Here is a 19,514-nt window from a genome sequence, read left to right as displayed (position 1 = left end):
TGTACCCTCCTACCACCCCCCCCCCCCAGTTTGTTACTAGAAAGACAGATTGGCTTGGGGAGCTGCTCCCCTCCCCCTCTCTCCTGTGCCTGATGACATTTTTTCACATCCCCCACCCTTCTGCCCAGCAGCCAATGGGAGCCCACAGGGGGTAAGGTGGGTGGCTCCTAGGCAGCAGAGCTGGAGGGGAACAGAGTGCTTGGGCCACTCCCCTCCCTTCCCCTTCTCTACACTCATTTCACCCACCCCTCTGCCCAGCAGCCCAATGGGAGTGCTTTCTCCCTTCCCTGTGTTGGGTAAGAAGGGGATGGGGCATATTCCGCACTGGAGGAGGGAGAGGAATGGTAATCAATTTCAGGGGGGAATGGCACTCTGTCTCTAAAAGGTTTGCCATCATTGTTTTCTGGGGTGGGGCTAGGCCTTGTGGTGGGAGAGGAGACTTCCTCCCTCCATTGCAGCCTCTAGTCCCAGACAGAGGAGGGGAGTGGCCTGAGTACTTCACTCAGGGGAGGGAGTAAGAGCAGAGGGATGGGGAAGCACAATGGAGAGGGAGAATGGAACAGCTCCGCCAGAGTTCCTCTGCCTTCCTAGTAACTAACTTTGCTGCGGATGGCTTGTGTACCCACAGAGAGGTCTCTGTGTGCCATCTTTGGCACACATGCCATAGGTTCACCATCATGGCTTTATAGTATGTATTGGTTCTAAGGCAAAAAAGCTGAAAGGGCCAAGCAGTGGTGGTTAAGTAACTTCGGTGGTATAGCTAGTAAGTGGCTCAGGCTGCACTTGAACTCATATCTTCCTGACTCCAAGTCTAGCATTCTATGCCACTATGCCACCTAGCTTCCCTAGTCTCCAAACCATTTTGATCTACCACCCCTTTCAGTAAAATTTTTTGGAACATATACACCTAATGTGGACATATTGACTTATAAGGTAAATATTACTATGGTACTAATAATTAGATACAATTTAAAAAATACAATAATAGATGAGATAAAGATGAGTTAATATTGAATCCTGGTGTCAGGTGAGAGTCATAACAATTTATTGAGTAGAGGAGACATGTGGTGAGACTGGTGATTTATGAAAATCTCTTTGATAGGTATGTAGAATAGATTGGAGGATTTGGGTCAAGGGGACCAGTTAGGAGACTTTTGCAATAAACTGGAGAAAAGGTGATGAGGGCCAAAGCCATGGTGGTAACTAGGTGAATAGAACAGGATAGGTATTGTGGAAGTAGAAATAAAATTTGGCAATTGATTAGTTAGATGGAATAAGCAGGATTAAGGAGTATTAGATGACAGCAAGGCAGCCAGGTGACACAATGGATAGGGTGTTGAGCCTGGCAGGAAGAAATGAGTTCAAATTTGGCCTTAGATGCTTATTAGCTCTATAATCTTAGATAAGTCACTTAACTTCTGTTTGTCTCAATTTTCTCAGTTGTAAAATGGGGATTATAATAGCATCTACCATCCAGGATTGTCATGAAAGATAATATTCATAAAGCATATTGCAAACTTTAAAGCTTTACATAAATACCAGCTCTTATGATTGTGAACCTGGGTGACTAGAAGGATGATAGTACCCTTGAAAGTGACAGGGTAATTTTGAAGAAAAGTTAAGTTTGTGGAGGGGAGAAGGGGAAAAAGATAATGTAATGAAACCTAGAATGCAGATCACAAGTCATCCATCCCTGCTCTTTCATGGGACTCACTCTGTCTCACACAAACGGAAAAGGAGGAGGAGACTAACTAGTCACTGTCTTGTAGCAAACTGAGGGTCAACTAGAATAGCAACTATATGATCTGTGGGACAGAGGATGGGCAATATATATATATATCCTGTAAGTTTTGAAAAGTGCTTTATATATATTATTTCATTTGATCCTCATAATGACTTGGTGAGGCAGTTGCTATTATTACCTCCATTTTACAGATGAGGAAACTGAGGCACAAAGCGGTTAAATAACTTATCCAGGGTCACACATTTAATATAAGTTTAAGACAGGATTTGAACTATAGGTTTTCCTAACCTTCAGCTTTCTACCCACTCTACCATCTGCTTGCCTAAATGGTTGGGGAAAAGGGTTAGGGGTGATTCATTTTCAGACTGCACCTGAGGCACCCACACAGCTGCTGCTGAGGGTGCTCAAGTAGTATTTACATTATAACTGCTCTTAGTGAATTGTGCCTGGCTGGATCATTGACTGTTAGATTCAGGCTCAAAGGAGGGAAGAATTCTGAAGGATGTAAGGGAATATGTGGTTGTGCTGGAAACAGATCCTTTGATCCATCTTTGCTTCCTCTGAAAGAACAATTCTGTGCAAGACCAAGTAGGTGGCTCAGTATATAGAACACCAGGCCTAGATTCTAGAGGACCTGGGTTCAAAGATGACCTTAGACACCTCTTAGCTTCTTAGCTATGCAACCTTGGGAAAGTTATCTAACCCCATTTGTCTAGCCCTTGCCCTTCTGTCTTAGTATTGCTATTAAAACAGAAAAGGAGGATTAAAAAAAGAAGAAGAAGAATCCTGTTTCCCTTGAGGTCAGGTCATGGTACCCCAAGGCCCAAGACCCACTTTTTGAAGATCCCTGTTCCATAAGGCTTGTTATTGCTTTCTACAGAGCTAGAAGGGGGTAAATGAAACTATCTGAATGTAAGAATTTTTTCCAGTTCCAAGGAAAGAAAAAAACATTTTTAGTAATGATTACAAAGAAACAAATCAACAATATATAAAATAGCTCATTATATCAGGTTGGGTAAAACTACAAGTGAAAGCATATCCTCCCTATACCCAGTGCTTTCTCCTGAGAATACCTAAAGGAGTAATTCCAAAGGCCTGGATTTCAAATTAGAGGACCTTCATTTGAACCCTAGCTCTTATCCACCTTGGATAAGTACTTACCCTTTTCTGGACCTTGGATTTCCTCATCTGTAAAAGAAGTGGATTTAACTTTACATAGGTCCAAGTGATCATCAAAGAAGGTTGTTCTTCTTATCCTTCATTATTCATTGGATTTCGAAATTCAAGATTTTGGACTAATTTCCCCTAGGTGTGGTGGATCAATTCACTTTTACCAGTATTTATTTAGTACCCACTAAGTTAAAGGGATTGTGCTAGGGAACTAGGTAACAAAGCAAAAACAACGTATTCCCTGCCCTTCTGGAGGTTCTATTCTGTTGTTGGGGATATAACTTATTGGCAAAGAAGTATATACAAAAAGACTCCAAAGGAGACAGGGCACTTATAGATGTAAGCAAGCAAGAAAGGACTGGTAGGGAGGCAAGTAGGTATTTCAGTGAATGGGAGAGCCAAGCCTAGAGTCAGGAGGACTTGAGTTCAAATTTGACCTCAGATACTTCCTAGCTATGTGACCCTGGGCAAGTCACTTGACCTCCATTGCCTAGCCCTTACCACTTCTTGGAACTAGTACATAATATTGATTCTAAGATGGAAGGTAAGGGTTAAAAAAAAAAAGGCCAGTCAGAGGGAACCTATAGAAAGAAGCAGTTTTGAAGGAATTCTAAAATGTGGAGATGAGGAAGGAATACATTACAGAGGCAGAGGACCAACCCCCCCCCCCCAATGCAAATGCTGATTATCTTTTCTAGTTACGATGAGGAAAAGTTGTTCAGTCATGTTTGACTCTTCATGACCACTATTTGAGGTTTCCTTGGCAATAATACTGGAGTAATTTGCCATTTCCTCCTCCAGCTTATTTTACAGATGAGGAAACTGAGGCAAACATGGTTAACTGACTTGCCCAGGGCACCACAGCTAGTAAATGTCTGAAGCCAGATTTGAACTTAGGTCTTCCTGATTCCCAGTCTGGCACTCTATCTACTGCACTACCTCTATACCAGTAGCTATTAAGATGAGTCTTCAGACTCCAAGTCCCATCTACTGTGTCATCTAGCTACCCCATAGCACTATAGAAAAAAGAACTATAATTATCATCACTATAGTATTACACCATCAAGGTCCATCCTTTATCTCCACTCTTGGGGCTATCTCAAGATCACATAGCAGTCATTATCATAGGAGCAGCAGTAAAAAAACTTTCTTTTTTCTAGTCAAAGGACAACACTTAACAGGTCCCTTCAACTTGATGTAATTAGAGCTCACCTTTATCTGTCATTTTAAGAATTATGACTTAGTCAGACTCTCTGAATTCTGAAGTGCAAGTATCTCTGTCTATTTTACAGATGAAAAAAAATGAGGCTCAAAAAGGATTAATGACTTGTCCATAGTCATACAGCCTCCAAGTGACAGAACCTGCAATCCAATTTTCCCTTCTTAAGACAGCAAGTCCAGTGCCCTTTCACTATTATCAAATGAGATATTTGTAAAGTACTTAGCATAGTATCAGGCACATAGAAGGTGCTTAATAAATGCTTGTTCCCTTCCCTTCCCTTCTTCTTTCTACTATGCCACATTACTTCAGATATCAGATATCATCACATCCACCCTGGCCAGAGCCTGTAAGGAAAAAGTAGAAAAATGTATGCATCAGTCTTCTCAACTCCAGTGAGGACTCGAGTCAGTTAAAATACATGCATCCCTCAAATGGTACAGAATTAAAAACTGCTGTGCTCCTGAGGTTGATATGATGTTGGAAATGAAATTACATAGGCTTAGCAACAAAACTGTTATTAAAACCAGTGAAAAATAGTGGGTATGATCATATTGTGGGTTCCACAGACTTTATCCCGTTGCTCCATAATTTTCCAGAACCCAGCAATATCATGGTTCCAACATGTACTCACACTGGCAGGGAACCAGCTCTTCCTCCTTCCTCTCTGGATTTCAGCTGGTACTCACAGCCATCTACCCCTGTTTCACATTTCCTCAGGTTTGAAATTGATGAAACTAGGGAGAAATGTATTTTAAAAAAATCCCTGGGCCCTGGGCCACCATTTTCTGGATTCCTGGTCTCTGAACCCCAAGAACTGCTAGAGAAAGTTGTCAAATCCAAAACTAGAATGGGCTGTTTCTAAAAGAACTGAGTGGCCCATCACTAGAGCACTCTTCCATTGGATTCTACACTTTCTTGCTTTCAAGTGCATAGCATGAATGAATGAAAACATATTTTTTTTTTCCAAGTATTAATCAGGGGCAGGAAAGTGGCTCAGCGGATTGAGAGTCAGACCTAGAGATGGAAGGTCCTGGGTTCAGATCTGTCCCCAGACACTTCCTAGTTGTGTGACTCTGGGCAAATCATGTAATCCCCATTGCCTAGTGCTCTTCTCCCCTAGAACCAATATATAGTATTGATTCTAAGATGGAAGGTAAGGGTTTAAAAAAAAAAAGTATTCATCACTTACCATGTATAAGGCACTGTACAGAGTTGAACAAGATCTAATTAAGTATAAATAAATACTAAATTATAAGTTATAGATTATAGATGCTATAGACTTTTAGAGGAGTAAACAACAGGAAAGACTATAATTGTCAATGAATACTTTGTGGAGCAGAGCAGGTGAGCCTTGAGCCCACCTGGAAGGATGATTAGTACTTGGGCAAGCAAAGGGAATAAGGAGTAGCCATCTGGTTTCTTTGTAGGTGAGGTTAAATGTTCCACTCTCAAACCTATTCTTGGATCCTTTATCTAAGGTATAAATGCTCTCTGCCTACCCACTTTGTCTTTCTTTTCTTGAAAGTTGTTTTTCTCTGTCTTCTTGTTGGTTCTTTCACTCTTGTATTTGTTTTGTGGCGTTATTTTAATATTAGTTGGAGGATTTTCTCATGGTAACCTTGAGCTTCTCTAGGAGTTCTACTCCACCATCTTGGCTCCACCCCTAGAAGTCCATCTATCTAAGGTATAAATGACTGAAAATAATTTATCTACTCATCCCAAGGGGATTTGCATTTCAACAGGCACATGCCTTCCACAACCAGCCTTGGGCTTTAACCATGAAGGAAGTACTATTTCCTTAGCCAGGCCTGATGATACTCATGCTTAGCCTGGATTGAAACTCTAAGCAGATGATCATCCCCAAGCAGGCCAACTTTATTTCTACTCCTGGTCCTTTCATAGGAACATAGATCTGGAGCAAGAATGGACTTCACAATTATTTAATCCAGTCTCCTCATTTTGCAGATGAGGAAATTAAGTGACCCACCCAAGGTCACACACACACACACACACACACACACACACACACACACACACACACACACACAGAGTAAGTGAGAACCAGAATTCTAACCCTGATCCAAACTCCTCATGTAAAGCTCTTTGCCTTGGTATCACACTACTTTCCATGTTCACACATGTTTATTTGAATCCCTTTCAGACAGGGCACCTTGAAGCTGAGTTACCACCTACTCTGCTTTAATTACTGTATACTTGATTCAATCCTATAATCTTTCTCAAAATGAATAGTTACATAATTAGGAATAGATGACCATGAAAGTCAGAACAGGAGGGCAGCTTATTCCTTCTCTTGTTCTTTTCCCCATCTTTAGGGACTTAGGTATTATGAAAGGTCTATGGCTTCTTGTTCGTGCTCTCACATCTTACCTCACACACTGGAAGGAGCTGTAATAGGATAAGTAGGCAGCACCTAGTTTCCTTTGTTTCCCAAACGGAAAAGGCCCAGCAAAGTAGCTTCTTGTGGAAAATACGGACATACAACACTGCATCAGAATGTGCTGTTCTCATTTATTTTTTAATACAAACCTATCTTTGCATGTGGGCACTGGCAAAGAATGCTTGGTTACGAAATATTGGGCGACAGTGGTAATATAGGAGGTAAGTGACACATAGCAAAGGAATCCTGTCTTCAAATTACATAGGACATGAAACCCTTGTGGTTCGTGACACGGCTCCTTGCATTTTTTCCATGTTTATCCAAAGGGGCTTTAGTGAAATGGATGGTGCATTCCAGTTGTTAAGTGTCTGTATAAAAATACCAAATAAGCCAGCATTGTTATCCCTTGGAAAAATCCATGGGGAAGGTATGATTTGGCTGCTACTACACACAGTGAGATATTTGTTTTCTTTTGCTCCATTTAACATTGTTGAAGACCAATAAAAATAGTATCTTTAGCATTCACCGATGAGATTCAGGAAGTAGTTGTCCAAAATGATACATGTTACAGTTACTATATTCAGCTCAGCACCCAATCATTTCTCTTTTCAGATACATAAAAAAGGATGAATTCAAAGGTACTGCCTGTGACAGGGAAAACATTGTAATTCTAGACACTAGCTGTCATGAAGCCCATATGACTTCAATATAAAAGGCTTTTTAAGATTATAAGCTGTCTTTCAAGGCAAACCAGCCCTTACTAAAAATAATTCCATGAGATCAGACAAAGTGGGAAGAATGCCCCCAGCTGATATCTTAGGGACAAAGTTAGAATCAAAACAGACCATAAGCTCTCATGCCCAGCAAAGGGGCCCCCAGGAAGGGATATTTATCTGTCAAAGGGAATAGATGTGCTAAAGTAATAGACAGATTACTGACACTGCCAAATGAAAATGTAAGATGCTGGGACATGGAGAGTAATGAACATTCCATGATCTATTACGAAGCTAGAATCCCATTGATGAGCTCTGATTGCAATTCTGAATTAGGAGTAACAATCATATATCCCTGTGACCTTGAGATCATCATTTAAACCACTACTGTAAATACATTCAGCCATTGTTTCAAGGCTCATCTCTGACACAGAGTGGCTGTGTGGCCCTTGGCAAAGCACCAAACCCCTCAGTCTAGAACATAACTCTCTAAAAGAAAGCCGGAAAACAGTGCCCAGGCACTGACTGAAAGATTGTGAGCAGTAGATAGTCAAAGAAATGACTATGCCAAATTTAGATCCTTTTCAAAATCAAGAAGTTCATATTCTGAACTATTGTTGAACCTAAAACATCCAAGGCCACTTACTCTGGACAAAACACACTTCCTGTTTTGAAGGGAAATATTTTAATATTTCTAAGTCTCAAAGTTTCCATATTTTCCTTGAACTCATAGTACCTTCTCTAGATGTCCAAACAATAATCAGTAGACTCCATGCCCCAAATATGCATATTCTATTTTTATTCTATTCAACTGACCTTTAAAAGTAAGGAGGAAGAATGGAATAACCTAGCAGCCAGAGAGGGGAGGCTTCACTTTGCCCTGGGGCTGAAAGGCCAACAAAGTGTAGTGGTGTTAACTAAAGCTGTTACTAGAGCAGGGCAATAAGGACTTTGTCGCAGGGCACTGAAATTGAGAGGACACTGGCATCACTTCTATTTCAATATCATAGAAATGACTGAGCTTAGCACCTAGGAAGCAAGAATAGTTCAAATAGGAAGTTATTAGATGTCATGTTTCCTTTCCAGGCAATCTCCTGCTTCACCCTCCCCTGACCAGTTCTTGGCCCATTGCCAGATGGTAGTGTCTCTAGGAGCAGCCTCTCTGAATGTCCCAGGGCCTCCCTCAGCACACCAAATGAATTTGCCTTAAAAATGGATTTGAAGGTACGTTTTACACTGTTTGTTCCAGGCAGCAAAATAGCCAGTTATGGCTCTGATGAGAGACTGGATTAAAAGTCATGTCAAGGGGGCAGCTAGGTAGCTTAGTAGATAGAGAGGCAGACCTGGAGATGGGAGTCCTGGGTTCAAATCTAACCTCAGACACATCCTAGCTGTGGGAGCCTAGGTGAGTCTCTTCCTGGCCCCAGTGGCCTTGCTCTTATTTCTCTTCTGCCTTGAAACTAAGACTTTATTATTGATTATAAGATGGAAGGTAAGAATTAAATAAAAAAAAGTCAAATCAGGCTTGAATTGGTTTCAGCTACTGGTTGTTAATAGCTATGTGACCTTGGGAAAGACACTTCTAGGAATTTCATTTTTCTGCTCTATAAGATGGGAGTGATAATAATATATGGGTTCTCTAGTTCATAGAGTTGCTGGCAAGGAAAACGCTTGGTGAAATTCTATATGGATGTGAGTTTATATAGTATATGAATGGTTGGAGATGAAATAGGAGTGGCTTCTCATCACTCTCTGATGCTTTCAGAGAATGGCACCAGGATTCTGACCCTTCATGCCCAGCATCCCAGGCAGTTAGGAATTTGGGGTCTCAGGACCAGTTGCCTGGACTCCCTCTCTGTAATCTGGTGGCAATGAGTAGGGTTAACAGCTGCCGTAGTCACAGCTGCTAGTCATCAGCGTGGATGGAAGCTATTTCAGGTTTCAGAGAATAGCCTAAGTTTTAAAGAACACTTTGAAGTGTTCAAGCACCAAGAAGTAGCTAGAGACTCCCCCAACCCCAAATGCACATACACCCTTTTGGGGCTCAACATAGTCGTGGCTGACTGAATTTAGGCTCAGCAGGGTAGTATTTCTCCACCTGTGTTGAAAAATACTCTCTAAGCTCCTAGGATTTAGATTTCAGAGGATAGGCATTGTAAAAATATTCACTTAGAAGCCAGAGGCTATGTTCAATATTTCTAGAGATCCCAGAGAAGTGCACCTGGTGTTAAAAGTATGATGCAACGGTTGGGGTAGGAGGGACAAGGTACTATCTATCTGTCTAATGGAAGAAGGGTTTAAAGAACATATAATTCAATCCCATCATTTTATAAAGGAGGAAACAGATCTAAAGAGAGGAAGCTACTTTTTCAGTGGCACAGAGATAAGGAGGTAGCAGAAATATGATTTAAATATGGCTTTGCTCTTGCAAATCTAGCACCCTTGCCTGTACTTTATTTTTAACCGTTACCTTCTGAATTAGAATCTGTATTAAGTACCAGTTCCAAGGCAGAATAGCAAGGGCTAGGCAGTTGGGGTCAAGTGACTTACTCCAAGTCACATAACCAAGAAATATCTGAGGCTAAATATGAATCCAGGCCCCCCACAGCCCCACACCCCTACTCCAGGACCAGTGCTCTATCCACTGAGCTACTTAGCTGCAACTCCGAGAATATTTGCACATGCCAGACATCTCACAAGATCACAGATTTCAAATTGGAAGGGACCATAAAGGCCTTCCAGCCCAACTATCTCATTTTACCAGATGAGGAAAGTGAGGCCAGGAGAGGTAAAGCAGTTTGCAGAATAGTTTCACAGCTAATGTTTCTGAGTCAGAATCTGAACCCACATCTTCCTGACACCAAGTTTAGCACTTTGTCCCCTGAACCACCCAGATATTTGGGGCTCCAAATTTATTATTATTTATTTTTTTATTTATTATTTATTTATTTGTTTGTTTGTTTGTTTGTTTATTTGTTTGTTTGTTTGTTTATTTATTTATTATTAAGCACTTACTTTGTGCCAGTTACCGTTTCATTTTTGTTCTTAAATCTCCACCATCTGGCATTGTATCTGGTACACAGTAGGTGTTTCTTTCACAAATGCTTCTTGAAGGAATGAACTTGGATAAAATGTGTTGCTGAATTATGGGAATATCTGATCTCATATAAAGATAGCTCTCATTTCTGTGGCACTGTTAAGATTTCCAAACACTGGGAGAAGCTGGTTGACATAGTGGCTAGAGCGCCAGGCACAGAGTCGGGAGAATCTGGGTTCAAATCTGGCTTTGGACACTCCCTGAATATTTGATTCTGTGCAAGTCACTTAACTCTATTTGCTTAACACTTGCCCTTCTGTTTTAGAATTGTTACTAGGACAGGAGGTATGGATTAAAAAAAAAAAAGATTTCTAAACACTGTCTCCCTCACTCCACTGCCCAAAAGCACAAAAAACAAATCTATTACCCCACATCACTTTTAAGTGATTTTCTCTCCTGGCCCCTATTTAAATTCTTGGATTAGTTCTTTATTTCCATTGGTCTTGCTTGCCTCTGCAACAGCAGGTCCTCCAAGATTTCCCCCTGGCTGAGGACAGAACATGATTTTGAAGGGTTTCATTATGTCAGGAACCACCAGCCACCCTGAGCTTTCTGCTCCCATCCCATTTGGGGCCCATGAACAAATGTATTTACAGGGCTCAAAAAAAAAAAAAGAATGGGTTAGAAAATTGGCCAGAACCATATGCTCTGAATTTTTTAGTGTAAGAAGAACCTGGTGGATCCGATTATTCATTTATCATGCAGGCATCCACCAAGTAACAGCTGACAAGTGCAAAATGCTGCCACCATGGCCGCCACCACCACCACCACCACTGCTGCTGCTGCTGCTGCTGTCATATGTTAGCAAACTGTTGGGAGGCTGGGGGCCTGAGCAAGCAGTGCTGAAGCCCCTTGTTGTCAGTCTAGTCTTCTTCTGCCTAACAGTCTGCTGGCTTAAGCCATCTGGGAGCCATTCCTAAGGGCTTCCTTCTCTCCCATCTAGAAGTCACGTTGACAAGACTAGATTTACAGTTGCAGAAAATGGAGTGGTTTATTTTCTCTGAGATTAGTCTGAATTTTTGGCTTGTTAGAGGTTTTGTAACCACATAAATATTTATTCAGAGTTTTCCATTGCTATATAAACATAACAAATATGACACTGTGCCTGAAGCTACATTAAAAAAAAATTTAACACATTCCTAATTAAGAAAGCGGAAACTAAGAAAGTGCTTTGGAACTGATTATTTTCTAATCATAAAATATTTTTTCTTGCTATTTTTGTACTGGGCTTTTAAGGGACCAAAAGATGTTTGTGCTCAACTATGTCTCTATATATAAATATTCAGGCTTCACTTAATGACTGCCAGCAGGCCTGCTCAGCATACCACCAGGTCATTGGGACATGAGAGAGAATGTGGCTAGTGCAATGCAAGCCATCACCTTTATAAATAACAGGAACTAAGCCCTTCCAACAGCAGGAAGCCTAAAATAAGAGATAGCATCATTAGCAGTTGTCATCTTTGAATTTCAAAGGACCCTGATTCATGTGCACATGAAGACCTTATTTGTAATATGTTCACATATAAGTTGAAGAAGTCCAGAGTTAAAATGTTTTGTATCATTCATGTTGATTATTTAGGGCTGATGCAAACATATTTAACTCTGAGGGGCAACCGAGATAGCACAGTGGATAGAGTGCGAGGATGGGAGTTGGGAGGACCTGGGTTCAAACCTGGCCTCAAGCACTTCCTAGCTGTGTGATGCTGGGCAAGTCACTTGATGCCAATTGCCCAGCCCTTACCTCTCTTCTGCCTTAGTATCAGTTCTAAGGCATAAGGTCAGAGTTTTTTTTTTTTAATTAATTGTGGTTAATTCCTTCAACCATTCATTCACTTAAGAAATACTTATTAAGCTCCTACTATGTAGAGCACTGAGCTAGGTTATAGGAGAGTTTGATTATGTAATGGTTATTAATAACAGTGCCAAAAATCCACCTGAGATTTCCAACAATTATACAATGTCTTAAAAAAACAACTACCACCATAGATAAAAATGTGTTAAGCCTACAGAGTTAAAATATTCATTGTTTGCATTGGACATTTCAGCTTAAAGAGAAGTATGCAAATCACTGTTCCTCATAGTGTTAGGGAGTTAGTTCAATCAGTTAATTATTTTGTATGAAAAATTTATGTAACAGAGTCTTCTTAACTCTTTGACATATACATTCATGGTTCCATGAAACTAAACCTCCATATTCTGAGGATAAGAGACCTTAGGAATCATCTAGTCCAGCACTGGTGAACCTTTTTTGAGTTTGAGTGCCCAGAGGGCAAATTCAAGCTGTCTGTGAGACCCCACATTACCAGAGAGAGAGAGGAAAGAGGAAGTGCTTGCTTTGGGTGGCTAGACAGAGGGATGGGGCATGCAAAAAAATGTCCTGGGGCACTGGAAAGAGGGGGAACAGAGCAGCTCCTAGAATGCAAGCTGAGCACCCATGCCAATACTTTGCCAACACTAATCTAGTCCAATTCCTCACTTTATAGGGAATGAGAGTGAGGTGCAAGATATATTTCTGTGTGTTGTTAAGAGGGGTTGTAGTTTTTTTTTAACTAGTATTTTTAGGGAGACAAGAGAAGGTCTGGCTTATGGGCTATAATAGTTCTGGGCTTAGATTCAGAAAGACTCAAATTCTGCCTGACAAGGGCAGCTAGGTGCCTCAGTGGGTTGAAAGCCAGGTCTAGAGATGGGAGGTCCTAGGTTCAAATGTGGCTTCAGACATTTTCCTAGCTCTGTGACCCTGGGCAAGTCACCTAACTCCTGTTATCTAGCTCTTATAGCTCTTCTGCCTTAGAACCAATACATAATGTTAATTCTAAAACAAAAGGCAAATGTTGTTGTTGATTTTTAATTAAACTCCACCTTTCTAGCTGTATGCCCCTAGGCAAACCACTTAGCTTCTAGACTTAGGCAACAACTAGGATTTATCTATTTATCAGTTTTCCAAGGTAAGAGGCATACCTTCCTCAAGAGAGTGGGATCATCAGAATAGAAAGCAGTGACCAAAATGCTAAGAAATTTTCAGGTCCTATGTGAATTTTCTTATAGAAGAACAAAGTTGAGTACAAACATATTTTGGTATATCTGCTTTTTTTTCAATAAAAACAAAGTTCAAATCAAAATAAAGAAAAGTAGGACTACCCTGTTAATTCACTACAACAGACAGTGACTGGAGCTCAGTGATTATTTGATACAGCCTAACATATATCCAGATTAAGCTCTTAAAGCTTTTAAACTGGACTCATACTTTTGGGATACCTTGTATACTGAATAGTGCTTTTGTTAATCTATTTAAGGTTTAATGCCAGCCCAATACAAATAGAATGTCATTTCTTATAAAATAATCTAAAGGACTTTTGCCAATAAACACATGTATATGTATATTACTTGTGTTGTATGTTTAAGCTTCTTGAGGTGACAAATTGCAATAACCCTAATTATGTATGAATAAAATAAGCTAAAATTATTTGTGAATATTGTTTTATGCAAAGCAGAGTGGAAACATCACAATTTTATTGTAAAAAGGGGATGGTGGCTTTGGTAAATTAAGTGTGAAAAAGAAATATACTAAGCCTCAGTCTTGTTGCCAACTTGTTTTTTTAAAACCTTACCCTTACCCTTACTGTGTATTGGTTCCAAGGCAGAAGAGAGGTAAGGGATAGGCAATGGGGGTTAAGAGACTTGCCCAGGGTCACACAGCTGGGAAGTATCTGAGGTTAGATTTGAACCCAGGACCTCCCATTTCTAGGCCTGGCTCTCAATCCATTGGGCTACCTAGCTGCTCCTTGTTGCCAGCTTATTTTTTTATTTTTTAATTAATTTTTTAAATTTTATTTAATTGATTAATTTAGAGCATTTTTCCAGGATTAGAAAAATCATGTTATTTCCCTCCCCACCCCCAGCCCCTTTCCATATCCGATGAACAATTCCACTGGGTTTTACATGTGTCTTTGGTCAAGACCCATTTCCATATTACTGATATCTGCACTAGGGTGATCATTTAGGGTTTATAATCCCAATTATATCCCCATTGACACATGTGATCAAGCTGTTGTTTTTCTTCTGTGTTTCTACTCTCACAGTTCTTCCTCTGAATGTAAATAGTGTTCTTTCTCATAAGTCTCTCAGAATTGTCCTGGCTCATTGCATTGCTGCTAGTAGAGGAGTCCATTACATTCAGTTGTACCACAGTGTATCAGTCTCTGTGTATTATGTTCTCCTGGTTCTACTCCTCTCACTCTGAATCAGTTCCTGGAGTTTGTTCTAGCCCCATGGAATTCCTCCACTTTATTATTCCTTTGAGCACAATAGTATTCCATCACTAATATATACCACAATTTGTTCAGCCGTTCTCCAATTGAAGGGCATCCCCTCGTTTTCTGATTTTTTGCCAACACAAAGAGTGCAGCTATGAATATTCTTGGACAAGTCTTTTCCCTTATTATCTCTTTGGGGTACACAACCAGCAGGTTGTTGCCACTTATTGATGAAGGACATTCTTTACAATGATCACTCACCTTTCCCTCCACCGTTTATCTTCTTAGGGTAGAATGTGAGATTCCTAAGGGTAAGGACTCTTTCTTTTAATTTCCAGGATGCAGTGCACTCAAGCATATTGTAGGCACTTGATAAATATTTGTTGATTGATTGGGCAGTCAGACATAGTCATGACACTGTGTGTAAGGGAATGTGAACTTTTGGCAGAGACCCTTCAAGAATTCTCCCACTTCTCCACCCCCAGAGACATACGTCAAGAAAGGAAAATGAGTAAGGAAGGCCCTCTCCTGATTCATTGAAAGACATTTGGGACAGGGAGAAAACAGCTGCTTGGGTCTGTTCCTGCCCTTTCTTTTTCCTGCACCCTCTCCTTGACTTATAGGGAAGGTAGTGGGTGAGAGAAGTGGGAGTGGGGGAAATTCCCTGCCACAGCTGCTTCCCTCTTCCCCAGCCCTTTCTTAAGTGCTTACCCTCATTCCTACCCCATCAATGGACCAGGATTAAACTGAGTCTTCTTTATTGCCTTGCCAGGGATTTGATTGAAATCAGGGAAATGGTTATTTTTCTGTATTTGAAGGTACAAAGCAAAAGGACCAGACTTGAAAGCTATAGCTCAAGGGAAATGGGACAGACCTGCTGGCACACTCTGCTATCTCATAATCTTCTCTGTTCCCCTAGGATGGGGATAATGCAGGCAAAAACTGGAAATATTGAAGAACATTGCTTGTGTGGTACTAATAATAGTACAGAACTGCCTGACACAGCGTTCATATATTAAGCTCCCAGGGAATAATGGTCTATTCAGAAGTCTTCATTTCTTAAGGGATTTTAGTTATTAGCCAATTGGTGATTACTGCTAGAATATTATTGTCCCCATTCTGTATCTAGGTAAACTTTAAAAACAAGTGGTTTAATAACTTGCCTGAGGTCCAACGACATGTCCTATAAATACCCAGAAATAACATGCAGGTTTTCTGACTTTTCAATTCCACATTTTAAGGAGACCCTTGGCTTTTTATATAGGTATGCTTTACATGAACATCATAACAAAGCCTGAAAGAATAATGTCATAGAATTCAGTATCATCTGGGACCTGAGGCATACTGCTAACTTCCTAACACACTGACCACTGCCTCAGTCATAGACAAGATGTCAAGTATGATCTTCTTTCCATTTTGGGAGGGATCGACATACAGAATGGCTAAGTCACTTGCTCAAAGTGACGCAGTGGATCTAGTTCTGGATGTCCTTTAGACCCGGGATGTACTCCATCCTCACCTCTATTTCTCATTACCTCAAGCACAGACTTCTTTCTATTCTATATGGGGTCTTTCTGGATTTTCCACCTTCTGATTCCTTCCTCTCAAATCACCTTGTATTGTTTTCAGAATGTGTATGGCTATAAATACATATATGAGTATATGTACATGCACATACACATAGAAATTATATATGTATACACACATGTATACTCTTAGAAGTATATGTGTACATACATATTGTCTTCCTCTGCTGGCCTATAGATTCCTTGAGAGCAGGGTCTATTTTATTTTTTGTTTTATCCCCAAAACCTCGTATAGTATCTGGCACATAGTAGGGACTTGATTAATGTTTATAACTTGATTAGAACATAATAATTGTATAATAAATGCTTATTTAATTGAATGATTCTCCTCTTGGATGTGGAAGAACCAAACTATGCTGTCCTTATGCAATTATACAATGAATAAAGTCTCCTCTAACCAATGTTGCCTCCCATCTATGCTATTAATACCTTCTCTATTGAGTAGCATAGCACAATGGGGAGAGTGCTAGACTTGATGACAGAAAGGACTGGTTCAAATCCCACCTCTGTGACTTGCTAGCTAAGTGACCTTGGACAAAACTGCTTTATCTCTCTGGGCTTAGTTTATCAGTAAACAAAGATAATACTCTTGATAGCATCTACTTCATGGAGTTCTTGGGAGGCTCAAATGGGACAGTATGTAGAGTACTTTGTAGACTTGAAAGCTCTGTGTCCTGTTATTATTATAACTAAGCCCTTCGGAAAATCACAAATTTCCTCTGTAAATATTTCTTTGGCCCAATGCTTACCAATCATCTGGCCCCTCTGGAGCTCACTGTTCCCTGTGACGTTTCCTAGTGTCTCTCTTCAGGTAGCTGGTGAATGCTGTTAGTGGAGTGGGTATGACCATATGCCTTTAAAAGTAGATGGGGAAGGAAGAGCAACATTGAGCCTGTCGCTGGGCTTTCCCCTTCCTCAGTCTAGGAAGTCTTCAGAGGGGTGGAGCAGTGTCATGGAACTCCAGAAATTTGGCCCAGGCAGCTCTTCCACTGGGTGTCAGAGCTATGTTTGGCACTCGGGAAACATTTGTTGAGGATTCGATGACAAGGCTACACTCAATTCATAGAACCACAGACTTGTTTAGAGCCAAAAAGAACCCTAGGAACCAATTCCTTTGTCCCCCTAGATGGGGGAAATGAGGAACAGAAATGAAATGTGTTGCCTAAGATCACAAGCTAATTAGTAGTAGAGACAAAGCTAAACTGTCTTTTATGAGGCTATTTTTTCTTTCATTCATTGGTTTACTTCTATTAATAAATATTATTGTATACTTTATACAGTTTGGTCCAGGGGAGATAAATATAAGATGTAGTCTAGTACTTCAGGGATCTTTAAATCTAATTACACATTTATTAAGCACCTACTGTGTGCCAGGCACTGTATAAGGCATATATACAAGAAGTACCTAACAATGTAAGGTCCATATATACAATAAAATAGCAAAATGAATGATATATAAATATCCAATAGTATGTTGGAGTCAGCTCAAACTGGCCTTGGCCAGTTGTCAAATTTTCAGGGGGGAGTATTTACACCTTAGAAATCTGCAAATTTACAAATCAGGGCTTGATTTATTGTTTTATTTATTGTCTAGATTTTAAAAAGTGATGAAGAAAATGGCAATACTGCAGATTCATCTTAAAAGTGTGTTGTATATACTTTTATTTCCCCTGGAGAGCCAGTTGTTAAATATTTACCAGAACAACCCTAAACATATCTCTTTAAATATAAATTGTTGGAATCTCCTGTGCTTTTCTTTCCCGTTTACCAAACATTGGGAATTTATAGAGAAAAGTCAGTCAATAAACATTTATTAAGTAAGTACCTTCTATGTGCCAGGCTAAGCTCTGGGGGGTACAAAGAAAGGCAAAAGGCAGTCCTTGCTCTTGAGAAACTCACAATCTAATGAAGGAAACAACATACAAACAAGTATGTGCAAACAAGTTATATGAGGGAAAAATAGAAAATAGAGTAATCAACAGAGGGAAGACATTAGAATTCAGAAAGATTAGAAAAGGCTTTCTAGGGAAGGTGAGATTTTAGTTAGAACATGATGGAAGCCTGGAAGGAGAACATACCAGGTGTGGGAGACAACCTGTGAAAACTGGTCCTGGGTTATTGCCTGGAGTCAGGAAATAGAATGGTTTGTTCCAGGAACATCAAGGAAACCAGTGTCATTGGATAGAAAAGTATATGGGGGCAAATGGTTGTCAGGTCTAAGTAGACTAGAAAGGTAAAGGCTAGGTTATAAAGGACCTTTTAAATTTTAATGTAAAAATTTTTTTCTATTCAATTCTGGTCATGATTAGAGTTTATTAAATAGGAGTTTGACATGGTCAGACCTGCTCTGTAGGAAAATCACTTTGACAGCTGGATGGAAGATGGATTAGAATGGGGACAGACTTGTGGCAGGCAAACCAACCAGTAGGCTGTTACAATAGTCCAGGTGTGAGGAGATGGGGGCTCATAGGAGAGTAATGGCAGAATCAGAGGAGAGGAGAGGACACATTGAAAAAAAAATTAAAAAGTGAAATCAACAGGCCTTCACAATAGATTGAATATGGTAGATAAGAAAGAGTGAGGAGCCCAGATTGAGAACCTACAGGATGGGGAAGTTAGTGGTACTCTCAACAATAATAAAGAAGTTCAAAAGAGAGGAGATTTTGGGGAAAAGAGAATGAATTCAGCTTTGGATGCAATGAGTTTAAGATATCTATAGGACATCTATTTCAAGATGTCTAATTAGGCAGTTAGAAATGTGAGGCTGGTAGTTGGTAGAGAGTTTAGAGATGGAAAAGTAGATTTGAGAATCAATAATATAGACATGATAACAAAGTTCATTTTCTCTCTGTACTAAGGATGACACTCAGAAAATATCTTTTGGAGAGCATATCCAAGTTCCAATGGCTAGAAAAGATCTTTATAACCTAACATTTTTCTTGTGAAATCCAGAGTTCCTTATTAGCACAAGTAGAGAAAGCAAGTTACTCATGTTTCAAGTGAAAATTTTCAATACAAATCAAAGCAGAGCTGCTCATAGAAAATTTCTCATCTAGCCAACAGAAATTCCCTTGACCCTCACTGCTTCTGTAATTTGAGTCCTGGAATTCTATCTTTGGTTAACCAAAACCTCCTTGCCTACCCAAGATATAAGAGATGGTTGGAGGAGTGTGTTGTTCTGGTATTGTTAGTTTCCCATTATTATACTGTGGGCCAAGACCACTGAATTAATTTCCTCAGAAAATCTATCCCTCAGCATCCCATGACTGCCAAAATATCTGGCAGGGATAAGATAGGAATCAGTATGCAGAGCTGGACTTTCAAGCAACTC

General features: G+C 40.1%; 1 protein-coding gene across 10 annotated transcripts in view; it reads left to right on the top strand.

The window, feature by feature from the left end:
* The first annotated feature begins 200 nt into the window (after positions 1 to 200).
* The window catches only part of ENAH (ENAH actin regulator), a 254,249-nt gene continuing 234,935 nt past the window's right edge, over positions 201 to 19,514 (top strand). For 2 of the 10 annotated variants that reach the window (XM_056816013.1, XM_007481491.3), the window contains exons 1-2: positions 212 to 296; positions 8,334 to 8,471. In XM_056816013.1, coding sequence (XP_056671991.1) covers positions 8,460 to 8,471 — 12 coding nt within the window. In that variant the 5' untranslated portion in view covers positions 212 to 296; positions 8,334 to 8,459. Of the gene's footprint in view, positions 297 to 8,333; positions 8,472 to 19,514 lie in introns of all 10 variants that reach the window. The other 8 variants (XM_056816002.1, XM_007481484.2, XM_007481483.2 and 5 more) reach the window with 8 other exon arrangements.

The sequence above is a fragment of the Monodelphis domestica genome, chromosome 2, assembly GCF_027887165.1.
Source record: "Monodelphis domestica isolate mMonDom1 chromosome 2, mMonDom1.pri, whole genome shotgun sequence".
In the NCBI taxonomy this organism is placed as follows: domain Eukaryota; kingdom Metazoa; phylum Chordata; class Mammalia; order Didelphimorphia; family Didelphidae; genus Monodelphis; species Monodelphis domestica.
This window is presented reverse-complemented; position numbering and strand designations above follow the sequence as displayed.